Genomic DNA, 12500 nt, shown 5'->3' on the forward strand with positions numbered 1-12500 from the left:
TATATATATATATATATATATATATATATATACATACATACATATATATACATACATACATACATACATACATACACACAGCCGAATATTTTTTTTCCTCTTTAGATTTTGTGATTTCTTTATTCTCTCTCTCTCTCTATCTCTTTTTTATCATTTACGATCGATCATGAGCAACAGAAACGTGACATGTGACGGTTGACGGATTTAAAATATTTACTCTTCGGTGATTGATCCTGTCAGCTGTTTATAGCATGTGATTGATGAGATCGGCTTGTTTCGTGACGGTTATTATTGTTATTTGTCAAATAGTAGGTATTTAACACTCCATGACAGTTGTTTGATTGGCGGGAAAGTTGGATCCGTTATGTTTTGAATTTTGTTTGAATTTTGGCGGGAATTGTGTATCTTAATTTAGGTTGCCAGATGTGCGGTGATGACAAAATTAATGTGGGAACAGTGTTTGTAGAAAAGAGAATGTGGGGAAATACGATAAAAGAATAGGTGGTGATATTGTTGATAATGATGATAATAATTGATGATGTGGAGAAAAAAATACGAGCGCGTATCGATATAAAGATGATATTGCAAGTTCTGTCGATATTATCCATGAACATTTGTACAATGACGATGACGTCGTTGCCAGATCAGACATGAACGAAATACGACTTGTGAAAAAAAAGAAATCCATTGACAATAAAACAAGTAAACAAAGAAACGAAGACGTGACTGAGGATGCGCAGGTATCGTGGAAATCCAAGATGGCGGCTGCCGTTCCCGCCCAAAAGGAAAACTAATATAAATGTATTTTATATCAAGCATCTAGAACATACTAGGTGCGGCCTCGTAAAAATGTCAATAAACTTTTCTTCTGTTGGCATTAAAATTTGTCGTAAAAGTCGGAAATGTATTTTTGGGGAGTCGTGCGGTAGCCGGGATAGGGGGGGGAGGAGGGGAAGGGGGAGGGGGTAGGGGAAGGGAGGTGATGTTGGGGGGGGAGATATAACGTGCTCCTGTTCCATACGTGACTTGGATCGTGTGACTAAGGTTTGTGACCGACGCAGCCGATGGAACATAACAACGCCGCCATCTTAATGCCGGGAACGACAGGGACGTATAATTAACGTGGCGATGTAACTACTTGAGGTTCCGTTGCGTCGCTCGGAATGTAACGTTACGTTGTATAAAAAGATGGCGTTATTCGAATCGGCGAAGTAAGCTACGACTTATATTTAACCGGAGACCTGTTTTTCTTACGCTATGACCTGCGACCTGGTTATCCTAAACTGTAGCTTGCGACTTGGTTATCATACGTAATGACCTGTGACCTGTGACCAGCACCATGACCTACGCCTAGGCTTCGCTCGGTAACGACCTGCGATGCGGCTTTTCACTCCGTTATGACCTGTACCTGCGAGTTGTGAGTGCGCGCGCATCTGCAATGTCATCGCTGTCGTAATTCGCACGACGTTGCCGGAAGTGAAGTGATGTCACCTCAACTCATGTCATGTTTGACTTTTTTTTCTTTCCTTCTTTTCTAGTTTTCTCTAATTCCTTGATTATTTGATGCTTCTCTCAAGTCATTTCCCCTTCATTTTCTCTTGTCTCTCTCTTTTTTAATCATTATATATGAAAAAAAAAAATTCTCACTCTCTTCACTTCTTATCATCCCAGTTTAGTTTTTTTAATCTCTAATGTTTGCTCTCTCTTCCTCTCTGTTTCTCTCTTTCTTTCCCCTCGCTTTCTCCCCTCCCCCCCTCTTTTTTCTCATTCCTTTTTCTTTGTGCTCCTAAACCCTTCGAGACAGACGCTCCTGTGTGGATGTTCTAAGCACGTCGGATTCTTCTGGAATGTTTTTGCTCAGTCTTAAGGAAGCTGTATTTGAATGTCTTGGTGTTATACAGTAAGTGCTTCGTGTTGTTTCGTGTATACAGGTTGCTGTAGTGTGATGGTGGGGTGAGGGATGGAGGGGGGGGGTGCCATTTTATACCTAGGAGTTCAGCGTTCCTCATCTTTCTTTCTCTTTCTCTTTCTCTTTCTCTCTCTCTCTATCTCTTTCTCTCTTTCTTTTTCTCCTTCACTCCCTCCCTCTCTCTCTCTCTCTCTCTCTCTCTCTCTCTCTCTCTCTCTCTCTCTCTCTCTCTCTCTCTCTCTCTCTCTCTCTCTCTCTCTCTCTCTCTCTTCTCTCTCTCTCTCTCTCTCTCTCTCTCTCTCTCTCTCTCTCTCTCTCTCTCTCTCTCTCTCTCTCTCTTTCTCTCTCTCTCAAATGTGAACTCGCATTCCAAGTTTGTACACGGCCATGTTCTCATTGCACATCTTGATACTCGACGACATTCCATTGACCGGTAGAATGCAAGTTTTGAGAGATGGCTGAAACCCACACTTACCTGTCTTTGGTAATTTACTCGGAAAAGAGAATGATACTCCCCAGATGCCCACCGGCCCCACCCCATCCCTCCCCTCCCCTCCCCTCCCCTCTCCCTACCTCGATCTGCCACACCCCGTTGCGGCAAACTGGGCAGTTAGGAAAAAAAAAAGAAGTAAAATAATCCTACTGCCTGATTGTCATAAGGATCACAAAGTAATAATGCGATTGTAATGGCATCGCCATTTTTGGACGTGGCAATTTCACCGTCTCGGGATCTCCGCTCGCTCGCTCGCTCGCTCACCTGGTTCGGGTTCAGTGGTTCGAAATCGTTGATTCGGTCTTCTGGTGTTCGAATCCTCCTCCTTGACGTAAAGGATGCATTCGTATTAAGGATTTTTATTTATTTTTATTTTGTTTTATTTACTTCGACACGAGATATCCTTAGTGGAAACGCGTAGGAGAGAGATTACACTTTATATATGCTGTGGACACAAGTATTTAACGGAGCGGAGGTGGTTTCGTGTCCTGGGATTTACAACGTCGACATTTTCGAGTCGAGATTTCAATACCGGCTCATATAATGTTGAAGTCTTATTATTACTATTACTCTTTTTTTCTCCTCCTCCTCCTCCTCCTGCTCCTCCTTTTCGTTTTTGCACTCGTGGGTTACCCCCCTCCCTCCCTCCCTTCCCCCCTCCCGGCACTGCCAGCGCGAGATGACTGGCAGGTCAGAGCAGAAACCTGTTATTTTTATTATCATTATTTTTTTTTCTATATATATTTTTTCCCCTCTGGAGACACATCGGTAGCGCTGTTCAATCCCGATCAGTTTAGTCTTGCTGGTGTCATCTGGCTTGGGCTTGGCTTAGGAAGAAGAGCTTGTGGAATGGCGGGCAGAGTGGGAGATGATTTCGGATTCCTACGTAAGGTGTGTTCTGCTGTGTGTGTGTGTGTGTGTGTGTGTGTGTGTGTGTGTGTGTGTGTGTGTGTGTGTGTCTGTGTCTGTATCTGTATCGTTGTGCAAGTCATGTTGTCCAACCTGGTCTTTCCCATCGTCCAAACGCACTCCCCCCTTACTCCCACCTGTCCCCCCCCCTCTTCCTTCTCCCCCCACGCCCCATTTTGCCCTCTGGTACAGCTGGGTCCTATGCGGCAGGTCAGTGTCTCGCGTCTGGGTCAAGACGATATGCGACAGGGAGATCACAACTTCCTCCTCCCGAGAAATCTTGACGTCTCATGCCAAACGCAAAGTCTTTTTTAAAAGAGTTTCTGCCACAGTTTCCCCCCCAAAAAAAAACAAGTTTATCGCTAGAGCTCCCTTTTGGCTACTCGGTGGTGGGGGTGTTGGGTGGGGAGGGGGGGGGGGAGAGAGAGAGAGAAGCTACGTTCACTTGTTCATGAATGGCTGGCTTTTTTTGGCTTCGAGATTTTTTTTTTATCTGTCTGTCTGTCTGTATGTATGTATTTCCTTCGTCCCCTTTCCCCCTCCCCCTTCCCCTCCCCCTCCCCCTCCCCCTCCCACACCGAATCGCCATTGTCTCCCGTGTTCCCAGAATGAACCGGAAACTCATGCTAGTGATCATCCTGTTCATCGTCATCGCCGTGCTATTTAATCAGCGGGTTGCACCTCGTACCGCTTTCGAGGGACTATCCTGCAATCTTAGAAGTAATCCGAGTGATTGTGACTAATAGCTCTCGGCTTTTCAGGCAAGTTAGTTCCTTGGTGTCTTGCTATTATGCTACTTCCTGCCGGGCTGGGGGTAGGAATTCTGTGAGGGCTTTTTAGACGAGGGAACACCAGGGAAATTACAAGTAGGTGTAGATAAATGCCTGGAAGTTATGTGAGCAGAAGTGACACGAAGCAACGCACCTATTGTTTTGAACGAGGGGGGAGGAGGGGAGGAGGGAGGGAAGGGGGAAGGGGGATGGGGGAGCTTGAGGATGGTTGGATAGTGTTCAATGTTCATGTTCAACTCTTGTTCGCTGTAACAAGCACTGGTGTTCCTGTAATATTAACTTCGCCCCCCCCCCTCTCCCTCTCCCTCCTCCCCCCTCTCCCACACCCCTCCCCCATACCCCCGAGCGAGTCTTGTTTCCCAAGCAGTCATGGCTTCGGAGCTTCACGGGTCAATGGGACTCTGAGCAACACTCTCGTCCGTGTTTTGACAGACGCTCGCGGTGCCTCTCCCTTGGCCGCTACACCTGCCTACTTGGCGATGCAGGTGGCGCAGTGTAGGTTGGGTCAGTGGGCAGGCACACGTCTGACTAACATTACCTTCACTCTGCATTTTGAGCCAAGTTTAATGCACACGCACATGCACACACACACACACACACACACACACACACACACACACACACACACACACACACACACACACACACCGCATAATATATACGCACTTGTATATATATGTATATATGTGTATATATATATACAAAATACATATATACATATTTGTGTCTATATATATATATATATATATATATATATATATATATATATATATATATATATATATATATATATACCTATATACACACACATTATGTATTCATAGTTTATTTGACATGCATTGAACCACCATCCTCCTCCCCATTTCTCCCTTCCCCCCCCCCCCTCTCCCCACACCCTCAAAGCTTGTCCAAGAAGGAGAATATTCGTCGTCCTCTGTTTTTCTTTTCTTTTTTTCCTTCTCTTTTATATCCACCTTCCTCCCTCCCTTTCCTCCTGAAGGAAGCACAGGCTTCTGTCGCTCTCACGTCGCTCGCTGCCTTTGCCTCTCTCTCTCTCTCTCTCTCTCTCTCTCTCTCTCTCTCTCTCTCTCTCTCTCTCTCTCTCTCTCTCTCTCTCTCTCTCTCTCTCTCCCCTCTCTCTCCTCTCTCTCCTCTCTCTCTCTCTCCCTCTCTCTCTCCTCTCTCTCTCTCTCTCTCTCTCTCTCTCTCTCTCCCTCTCTCTCTCTCTCTCTCTCTCCCCCTCTCTCTCTCTCTCTCTCTCTTCCTCCCTCTCTCTCCTCTCCTCTCCTCTCTCTCTCTCTCTCTCTCTCTCTCTCTCTCTCTCTCTCTCTCTCTCTCTCTCTCTCTCTCTCTCTCTCTCTCTCTCTCTCTCTCTCTCTCTCTCTCTCTCTCTCTCTCTCTCTCTCTCTCTCTCCTTGGAGGAAGTTAGTTCCTTGTATCAGTGTAATCCTCATTTTCGTTTGGGGGTGAGGGGTGGGGGAGGGGGGATGTGAGGGGGGAGTGTCTTCGCTTTCGGGCTCTTGCAACGTGGCATTCCGTTGCTGTGCACACAGAAATACTCGTTCTCTCGTTATTTTTATTTTTTTTTTCCTCTCGTACTTTCCGGCGGCTCGTTGAAAGGCTGTTGCAGGCTCGCTAATTCAGGACGTCCCCCCCCCTTCTCCCCCTTCCCCTCCCCCCCTCTACTCCCTTACCTCCCTCTTACCCCCCCCCCCCCCCCGTCGTAGCCTGAAGCCCCCGTGGAGAAGGTCACGCCATTATGTTTTATGAAGTTACTAAAGAAAGGCCGGCTCTCGCTGCCTTTCTAATTATATACGTGTTCTTTTTATGTACGTGTGTGCTCGTCTGTGTTTGTGTCATGTATGCCCTTCCTCTTTGCCTTCTTTTTTTTATGTCGGGGGGGTGGGAGAGGGAATTAATCTAGTTTCTTATACGTTGATTGAGTAATATTCACCTTAGATCAGCACTTGATATATCACCCCATGTCTGAAACCTACGTGCAGTATTGGGTTATAAAGATATAGACTTTTTTTTTTCCTTTCCTCTTTTTTAATGTTTTTTTTCTGAAAATTGGCCGGGTGTTGCTCACTAAATGGCTAAATTTATTAAACCGCCAAACAACACTCCGGTGCACTAAACCATCGTCATATTCCCCGTCTTGTGGGTCTTTAACACTAGTTGATGCGTGTAAAACACACACACACGACGCGAGAGAGAGTGAGTCTTTTTTTTTTTTCCTGCAAAGTGGGTTAAGTAAAGAGGGAGAGGGAGAGGAAGAGGGAGAGGGAAAGGGAGGGAGAGGGAGAGAGGGAGAAAGGAAGGGAGAGGGGGAGAGGGAGAGGGAGAGAAAGCGAGAGAGAGAGGGAGAGAGAAAGCGAGAGAGAGAGAAAGAAAGAAAGAAAGAGAGAGAGAGAGAGAGAGAGAGAGAGAGAGAGAGAGAGAGAGAGAGAGAGAGAGAGAGAGAGAGAGAGAAGAGAGAGAGAAAAGAAGAAAAGAAAAGAGAAAGAAAGAAAGAAAGAAAGCAAGAAAGAGAAAAAAGAAAGTCAAAATGATATTCTCGCAAGATTTACGCTCATATAGCACACACTTGAGAGCAGCTGAGAACACGGGATAGCGAACTAGCAATTTGCTGTAGTAACTAATGTCAGGAACAAACACGGAGCCGAGATCAACAAACAGTGCAACAGCCGAGTGCCAAATTTAGTGGTTGCTTTGATCACTACTCGGCCGTGTTTTGTGTGTGTGTGTGTGTGTGTGTTTGTGTGTGTGTGTGTGTATGTGTATGTGTCTGTGTGTGTATGTGTTTTGAATCGAACTGAATCAAATCCAAGCAAAAATCGAAGGAAGAAACCCACCACCAAAAAAGACGTCAAAAAAAAAAAAAGGTGGGGAAAAAAAGGGACAAAAACCAAAACCAAAAAAAAACAAAAAAAACCGACACGCTCTCCCACCTTTTAGGCGAAATCCAGCCGCAACGTCGGTGCCACGGAGGAGATAAATCGAAAGCGGCCCCAATTATGTCGCCACTTTGAAGCCGCGCGAGAAAAACAGACGCTCGTCACTCGGGCGTGGTACGGGCGCCGATGATACTTAAGATGTCGTTTCCCGCCGAGTGAGTCGTCTCCCGCGTGGATTATCCCGTCGCGGTCGGTTGGGTTTTCGGGTCGGCGCGGCGGGGAGATGATGAAGATGCTGTTATTGATTAATACGTATGATGGATTTTTTTTTTTTTTTTTTTTTTTTTTTTTGGGGGGGGGTCTGTTGGTATTGTTATTGGTGTTCTTTTGTTTTTGTTTTTTATCGCCTTTGTTTGTTATTTGATCGTTGGTGTTGCCGTTATTGTTGTTATTAGGTTAGATTAAGTGTTTTCATTGTTATTGTTATTGTCATTGAGAGAAGGGATAGAGATAGGGAAAGGGAATAGAGGGAATAGAGGGAATAGAGGGAAAGATATGGGACAAGGGTAGAAGAAAGGACGACTTAGCTAGAGGGAAAGTAAGGTGGATGAAGTAAAAAAAAAAAAAAAAAAAAAAAACTACACCGCCGCAGTTATTTACCGAGACATACTGGGTAATCACATATGTCATTTAAAAGTCCGCGCGCGCCCAAATTGCCGGCTAATTGTTTGCGACCCGGCCATGGCAGCTTACGGAGCTTGAATTCCCGGCAGAACCAGCGGCACGTGAAATTGAAATGACAAAATATTCTATGCGTATTCCGAGTTACAAATTAGTGCATAATGACGCGAAATTGCAAATGAGGCCGTAATTGTTCAAGCTTGTAATTCTGGTCGCCGCCGCTGCCGCCGCCGCCGCCGCCGCCGCCGCTGCTGTGCTTGCCGGGCGGTACTCGGCGCGACCCGACGCCAGGAGAGTGCTTTTGTGGGGATGGTGTAGAAGGGGTCTGTCGTTGCAAATGCACTCAAGCATACCCATGAATACGCGTATGCACGTACTTCTAGAAACGCATTTTTACTCAGGCAAGCACAGGAACAAGACACACACGCTAACCCACTCACGCAAATACAAACGCATAACCACACAGAACACACACGTAACACAACCTCACGCAAGCACAAACACTCCTCCACCCTAAAAAAAAAAAAAAAACACGCGTACACACCCGCACACACACACACCACGTACACAAGCACAAGAAGAACCGATAATTAGAATATTGACGACATACAGGTAATGATTTCCGGTTTGGTATCAGTTGAAGCTTTTTCCTTTTTTTTTCTCTTTTTTTTTCTTCTCTTTCTCATCGACATTTTCATGTTTTTGGGGTTAATTACAAGTCCCGTGTTTTGGAGATTCTCATCCATCTTGCGTGCCTGTGACTCGGTGGATTGATGTTTGCATGCGACTTGGATTGAGATGGAGTGGCTCCGTGAGGCAAAGTTTATGCCCCCCTCCCACCTCCACCTCCTCCTTCACTTCCTCCCCCCACCTCCACTTCCACCCCCCACCTCCAGCTCCACCTCCACCCCCCACCTCCAGCTCCAGCTCCACCTCCTCCTTCACTTCCGCCTCCACCTCCACCTCCTGTCCTCCTCTCATTTTCTTTTTCCCTTCTCCCTCTTGTCCTACTTCTCTCCCTCCCACTCCCTCTCCCCTTATGAGTTGTCTGTTGTTGTTAGCTTTCAATTGTGGGACTTTCCTTTTTTTCCCTTCTTGTCCTTGTATTTCTTTTTATATTCGCTTCTTTTTCTTCTTCTTCTTCTTGTTTTCCTTCCTCCTCCTCTTCCTCCTCCTCCTCCTTATTCCTCCTTCTTCCTCCTCCTCCTTCCTCCTCCTCCTCCTCCTCCTCCTCCTCCTCCTACTCCTGGAAAGAGAGGGGAAGGGAGAGGGGAAAGAGGTAATGAAAATACGGAAGGTATATTTCATTTTTTTGTATGGGCTTGTTTATTGAAACGCACCAACGTTGCTATCATTTTCTGCATCCACCATTTTGATTGTTTTTGTGCACTGATTTAGTGTGTCCGCGTTCTCTCTCTCTCTCTCTCTCTCTCTCTCTCTCTCTCTCTCTCTCTCTCTCTCTCTCTCTCTCTCTTTATCTCTCTCTTTATCTCTCTCTTTCTCTCTCTCTCTCTCTCTCTCTCTCTCTCTCTCTCTCTCTCTCTCTCTCTCTCTCTCTCTCTCTGCTCCTTTCTGCCTTTTGATATCTTCTAACTTCTCTGCAACTGTCTCACTTATTTCTTTCTCGTATCCTTTTTATTCCTCCTTTCTTATCAGCCTCCTCTCCATCCGTCTCCCCCCCCCCAGACCCAGACCCCCCCAACCCCCCATCTGTCCAAAAACCCCTTCCCCCTCCCCCCCTCCCACCCCCACTCCTGGCAAGACAGATGTGTTATATTGCACCGTAAAAGCACCACACCCGCGCAATTTCAAATGTCTCCCCCCCCCTTCTTTCTTTTTTTATTTTCTTTTCTTTTTAACATTTGGTGGGTATATTATAGATTGGATATAGCCGCCGCTGTTGGGAGTATATAAAACTAGGCCGGGATGCGGCGTAAAATTTAATTGCGGTGGATATTATTCTCTCCCCTCGCTCTCTCTCCCCTCGCTCTCTCCCTCTTCCTACCCCCTTCAGCTTATCCTTCCTCTCCTCCTACTCCTCCTCCTACTACTCCTACTCCTCCTTCTCCTACCGCATCTCCTCCTCTTTCTCCCCCTCCTCCTCCTACCCCTCCTCCTACACCTCCTCCTCCTACACCTCCTCCTCCTCCTTCTCCTCCTCCTCCTTCTCCCCCTCCTCCTACCCTCCCTCTCCTCCTCCTCCTCCTCCTCCTCCTTCTCCTCTTCCTACCTCCTCCTCCTCCTCCTAGCACCCCTCCTCCTCCTCCTCCTCTTTGCTCCTCCTCTCTGTGGACATCTCGGGTGGGATGGGATGTAGTAGGCCTTCGGTCGTCTTCTTTCCATTTCTCTATTTTTTTCTCTCTTTCTCTTCATTATGTTTTATGTCTCTATTCTCTCTTTCTCTTTATTTTCCCTCCAACTCTCCCACCCGCCCTCCTTCCCGCCCTCTCTTTACCCTTCGTCTCTTTACACACACCCTTCCTCGTCCTCCTTCCCTTCCTTGCTCCCACAAGATAAAGAAGGAGCCAAGAGATAATGATGAGGAGAGATAGGAGATAAGGGAGGAAGAGAAAAGATGAGGAAAGACAGGAGATGAGGGAGGAAGAGAGACAGGAGATAAGAGATAAGGAGAAATAGGAGATAAGAGATGAGGAGAGATAGGAGATAAGGGAGGAAGAGAAATGATGAGGAAAGACTGGAGATAAGGGAGGAAGAGAGACAGGAGATAAGAAATAAGGAGAGATAGGAGATAAGAGATGAGGAGAGATAGGAGATAAGGGAGGAAGAGAAAAGATGAGGAGAGATAGGAGATAAGGGAGGAAGAGAGACAGGAGATAAGAAATAAGGAGAGATAGGAGATAAGAGATGAGGAGAGAGAAGAGATAAAGAACGAAGGGAGATAGAAGATAAGGGATGAAGAGAGATAGAAGATAAGGGATGAAGAAAGATATGAGATATGAGATGAGAATAGATAAGTACAGTGGGTGTGTGCGTATTTCTCTACGTTTATCTTCGTATTCTTTTATCGTCTTGTGTGAGCGAGCGACATCGAGAACGAGAGAACGCAAATGTCTGCCAGTCGGGTTGTTTGTCTGCCAGACCGTTTTGTTGTCTGGACTCTTTATAAATATAAACCTCCATTTGAGTTGATGCTTACATCAATATCTAATTATTTTTAGAAGTTATAGGAGTTGGGTTATTATTTAATGATTGGGTCCCTGTCTTGTGATACTGCTTAAGCGAAGGGTGGAATAATTTTGATAACAGGTATGATAAGAAAATACAAATTAAAGATTGAAAGAAGACCGCTTGTGCACTGCCCCCCCCCCCTCCCATTTTCTCCTGTCGAGACTCATCATAAGAACTTATTTGTTATTGCTGTGGAAGTACCGCCCAATTTTAATTTTGAAAAATATATTATGTCTCTTCTCCCACACACACACATACACACATACTCTCTCTCTCTCTCTCTCTCTCTCTCTCTCTCTCTCTCTCTCTCTCTCTCTCTTTCTCTCCTTCCCATTTCTATTCCCCTTCTTCACTCGCCACCCTCCCTCTAACCCCTCATCTCCCCTCAACCTCCCACTTCCCTATGTCTCCCCCCCCTCTCTTCTGCCCCTTCCATCTTTCCCCTCACTCATCTCTCCCCATTCCCCTCTCTCCCTTCTCCTCTCACCTCACTCCCTTCTCCCCGCTCCTCATTTCCCTTCCCCTCTCCTCACTCCCCTTCCCCTCTCCCCATTTCCCTTCCCCTCTCCCCATTTCCCTCATCCCCGCCGATATTAAGAGACGCGGCTGCGGTGGCGGCGGAACGGGAATCGGGAATGGAACCAACGTATATAAGGAACTCCCGGGGTTACTGTACAACCATTTGATGGAAATGCACCTTCATTTTGTATTATTATCGATTGTTATTGTTATTGTTATTGGTATTATTATTTTTCAAATTGTTATAGTTATTGGTATTATTTTATTTGTTATTATTATAAGCATGATTATTTTTATTATATATATTTTTTAAATCCCTATAATTGGTATTGTTATCGTAACTATTATGATTATTATCAACGTAGTTATTCTTGCTCTTGCTATGACCATCCCTCTTGATGATAAAATTATTATTAATGATACTATTATTATTAATTTTGCAATAAAAAAGGATTTTAATCATCACCTTAATCTATATTTTCATCATCATCTTAATCTATATTTTCATCATCATCTTAATCTATATTTTCATCATCTATATTACGAATTATGACTAATTTTTGTTTTTGTTTTTGTTTACAGGTAAGCGCCGGATCGTCTTCTGGCTGCAGCGGCGGATCTGTAGTACGTATGGACCCGCAACCGTGTGTGTTTGTTTGTTTGTTTGTGTGTGTCTTTGTCCGGGTGATTGGCTGTTATTTTTTTCCTGTTGTGTTTTGTGTGTCTAATGTGGATGTGTGTTTGTCTTTGTTTCTTTATTTGTTTGTCCTTGCAGGTGTGTGATTTTGTTTCGTGTCTTTGTGTCTGCGTGGGTGTCTATGTCTGTGTATCTATTTCTTTTTACGTGTGTGTGTCTACGTGTGTGTGTAAGTATTGGTAATCTGTCTACGTCTGTCTTTTGTGTCTATCTTTAATTCTATTCCATGTATGTGTATAGTTGGATAAAAAAAGATACTCGATTCCTTTATGTACCCGACACAGCAGCTTTGTTCCTGTTCTCTCGTTGTTCCAGGATAGCTAATTGAATCAACGAATATCCTTCTAGCTTTAAAGGATATTCCGAGGATAATAGAATACAGCACCAAGTACACAATCCGGGTATAAAAGAAGAG

General features: G+C 45.2%; 1 protein-coding gene across 1 annotated transcript in view; it reads left to right on the forward strand.

The window, feature by feature from the left end:
• Positions 1-12500, forward strand: part of LOC122255300 (uncharacterized) — a gene marked incomplete in the record, with an annotated part of 999006 nt that overhangs the window by 743806 nt on the left and 242700 nt on the right. Inside the window, 1 exon segment of the mRNA XM_086535919.1 lies at positions 11971-12012. Coding sequence (XP_086392045.1) covers positions 11971-12012 — 42 coding nt within the window.

Source organism: Penaeus japonicus, unplaced genomic scaffold (assembly GCF_977035675.1).
Source record: "Penaeus japonicus unplaced genomic scaffold, GWHDUDI00000001_assembly GWHDUDI00000004, whole genome shotgun sequence".
In the NCBI taxonomy this organism is placed as follows: domain Eukaryota; kingdom Metazoa; phylum Arthropoda; class Malacostraca; order Decapoda; family Penaeidae; genus Penaeus; species Penaeus japonicus.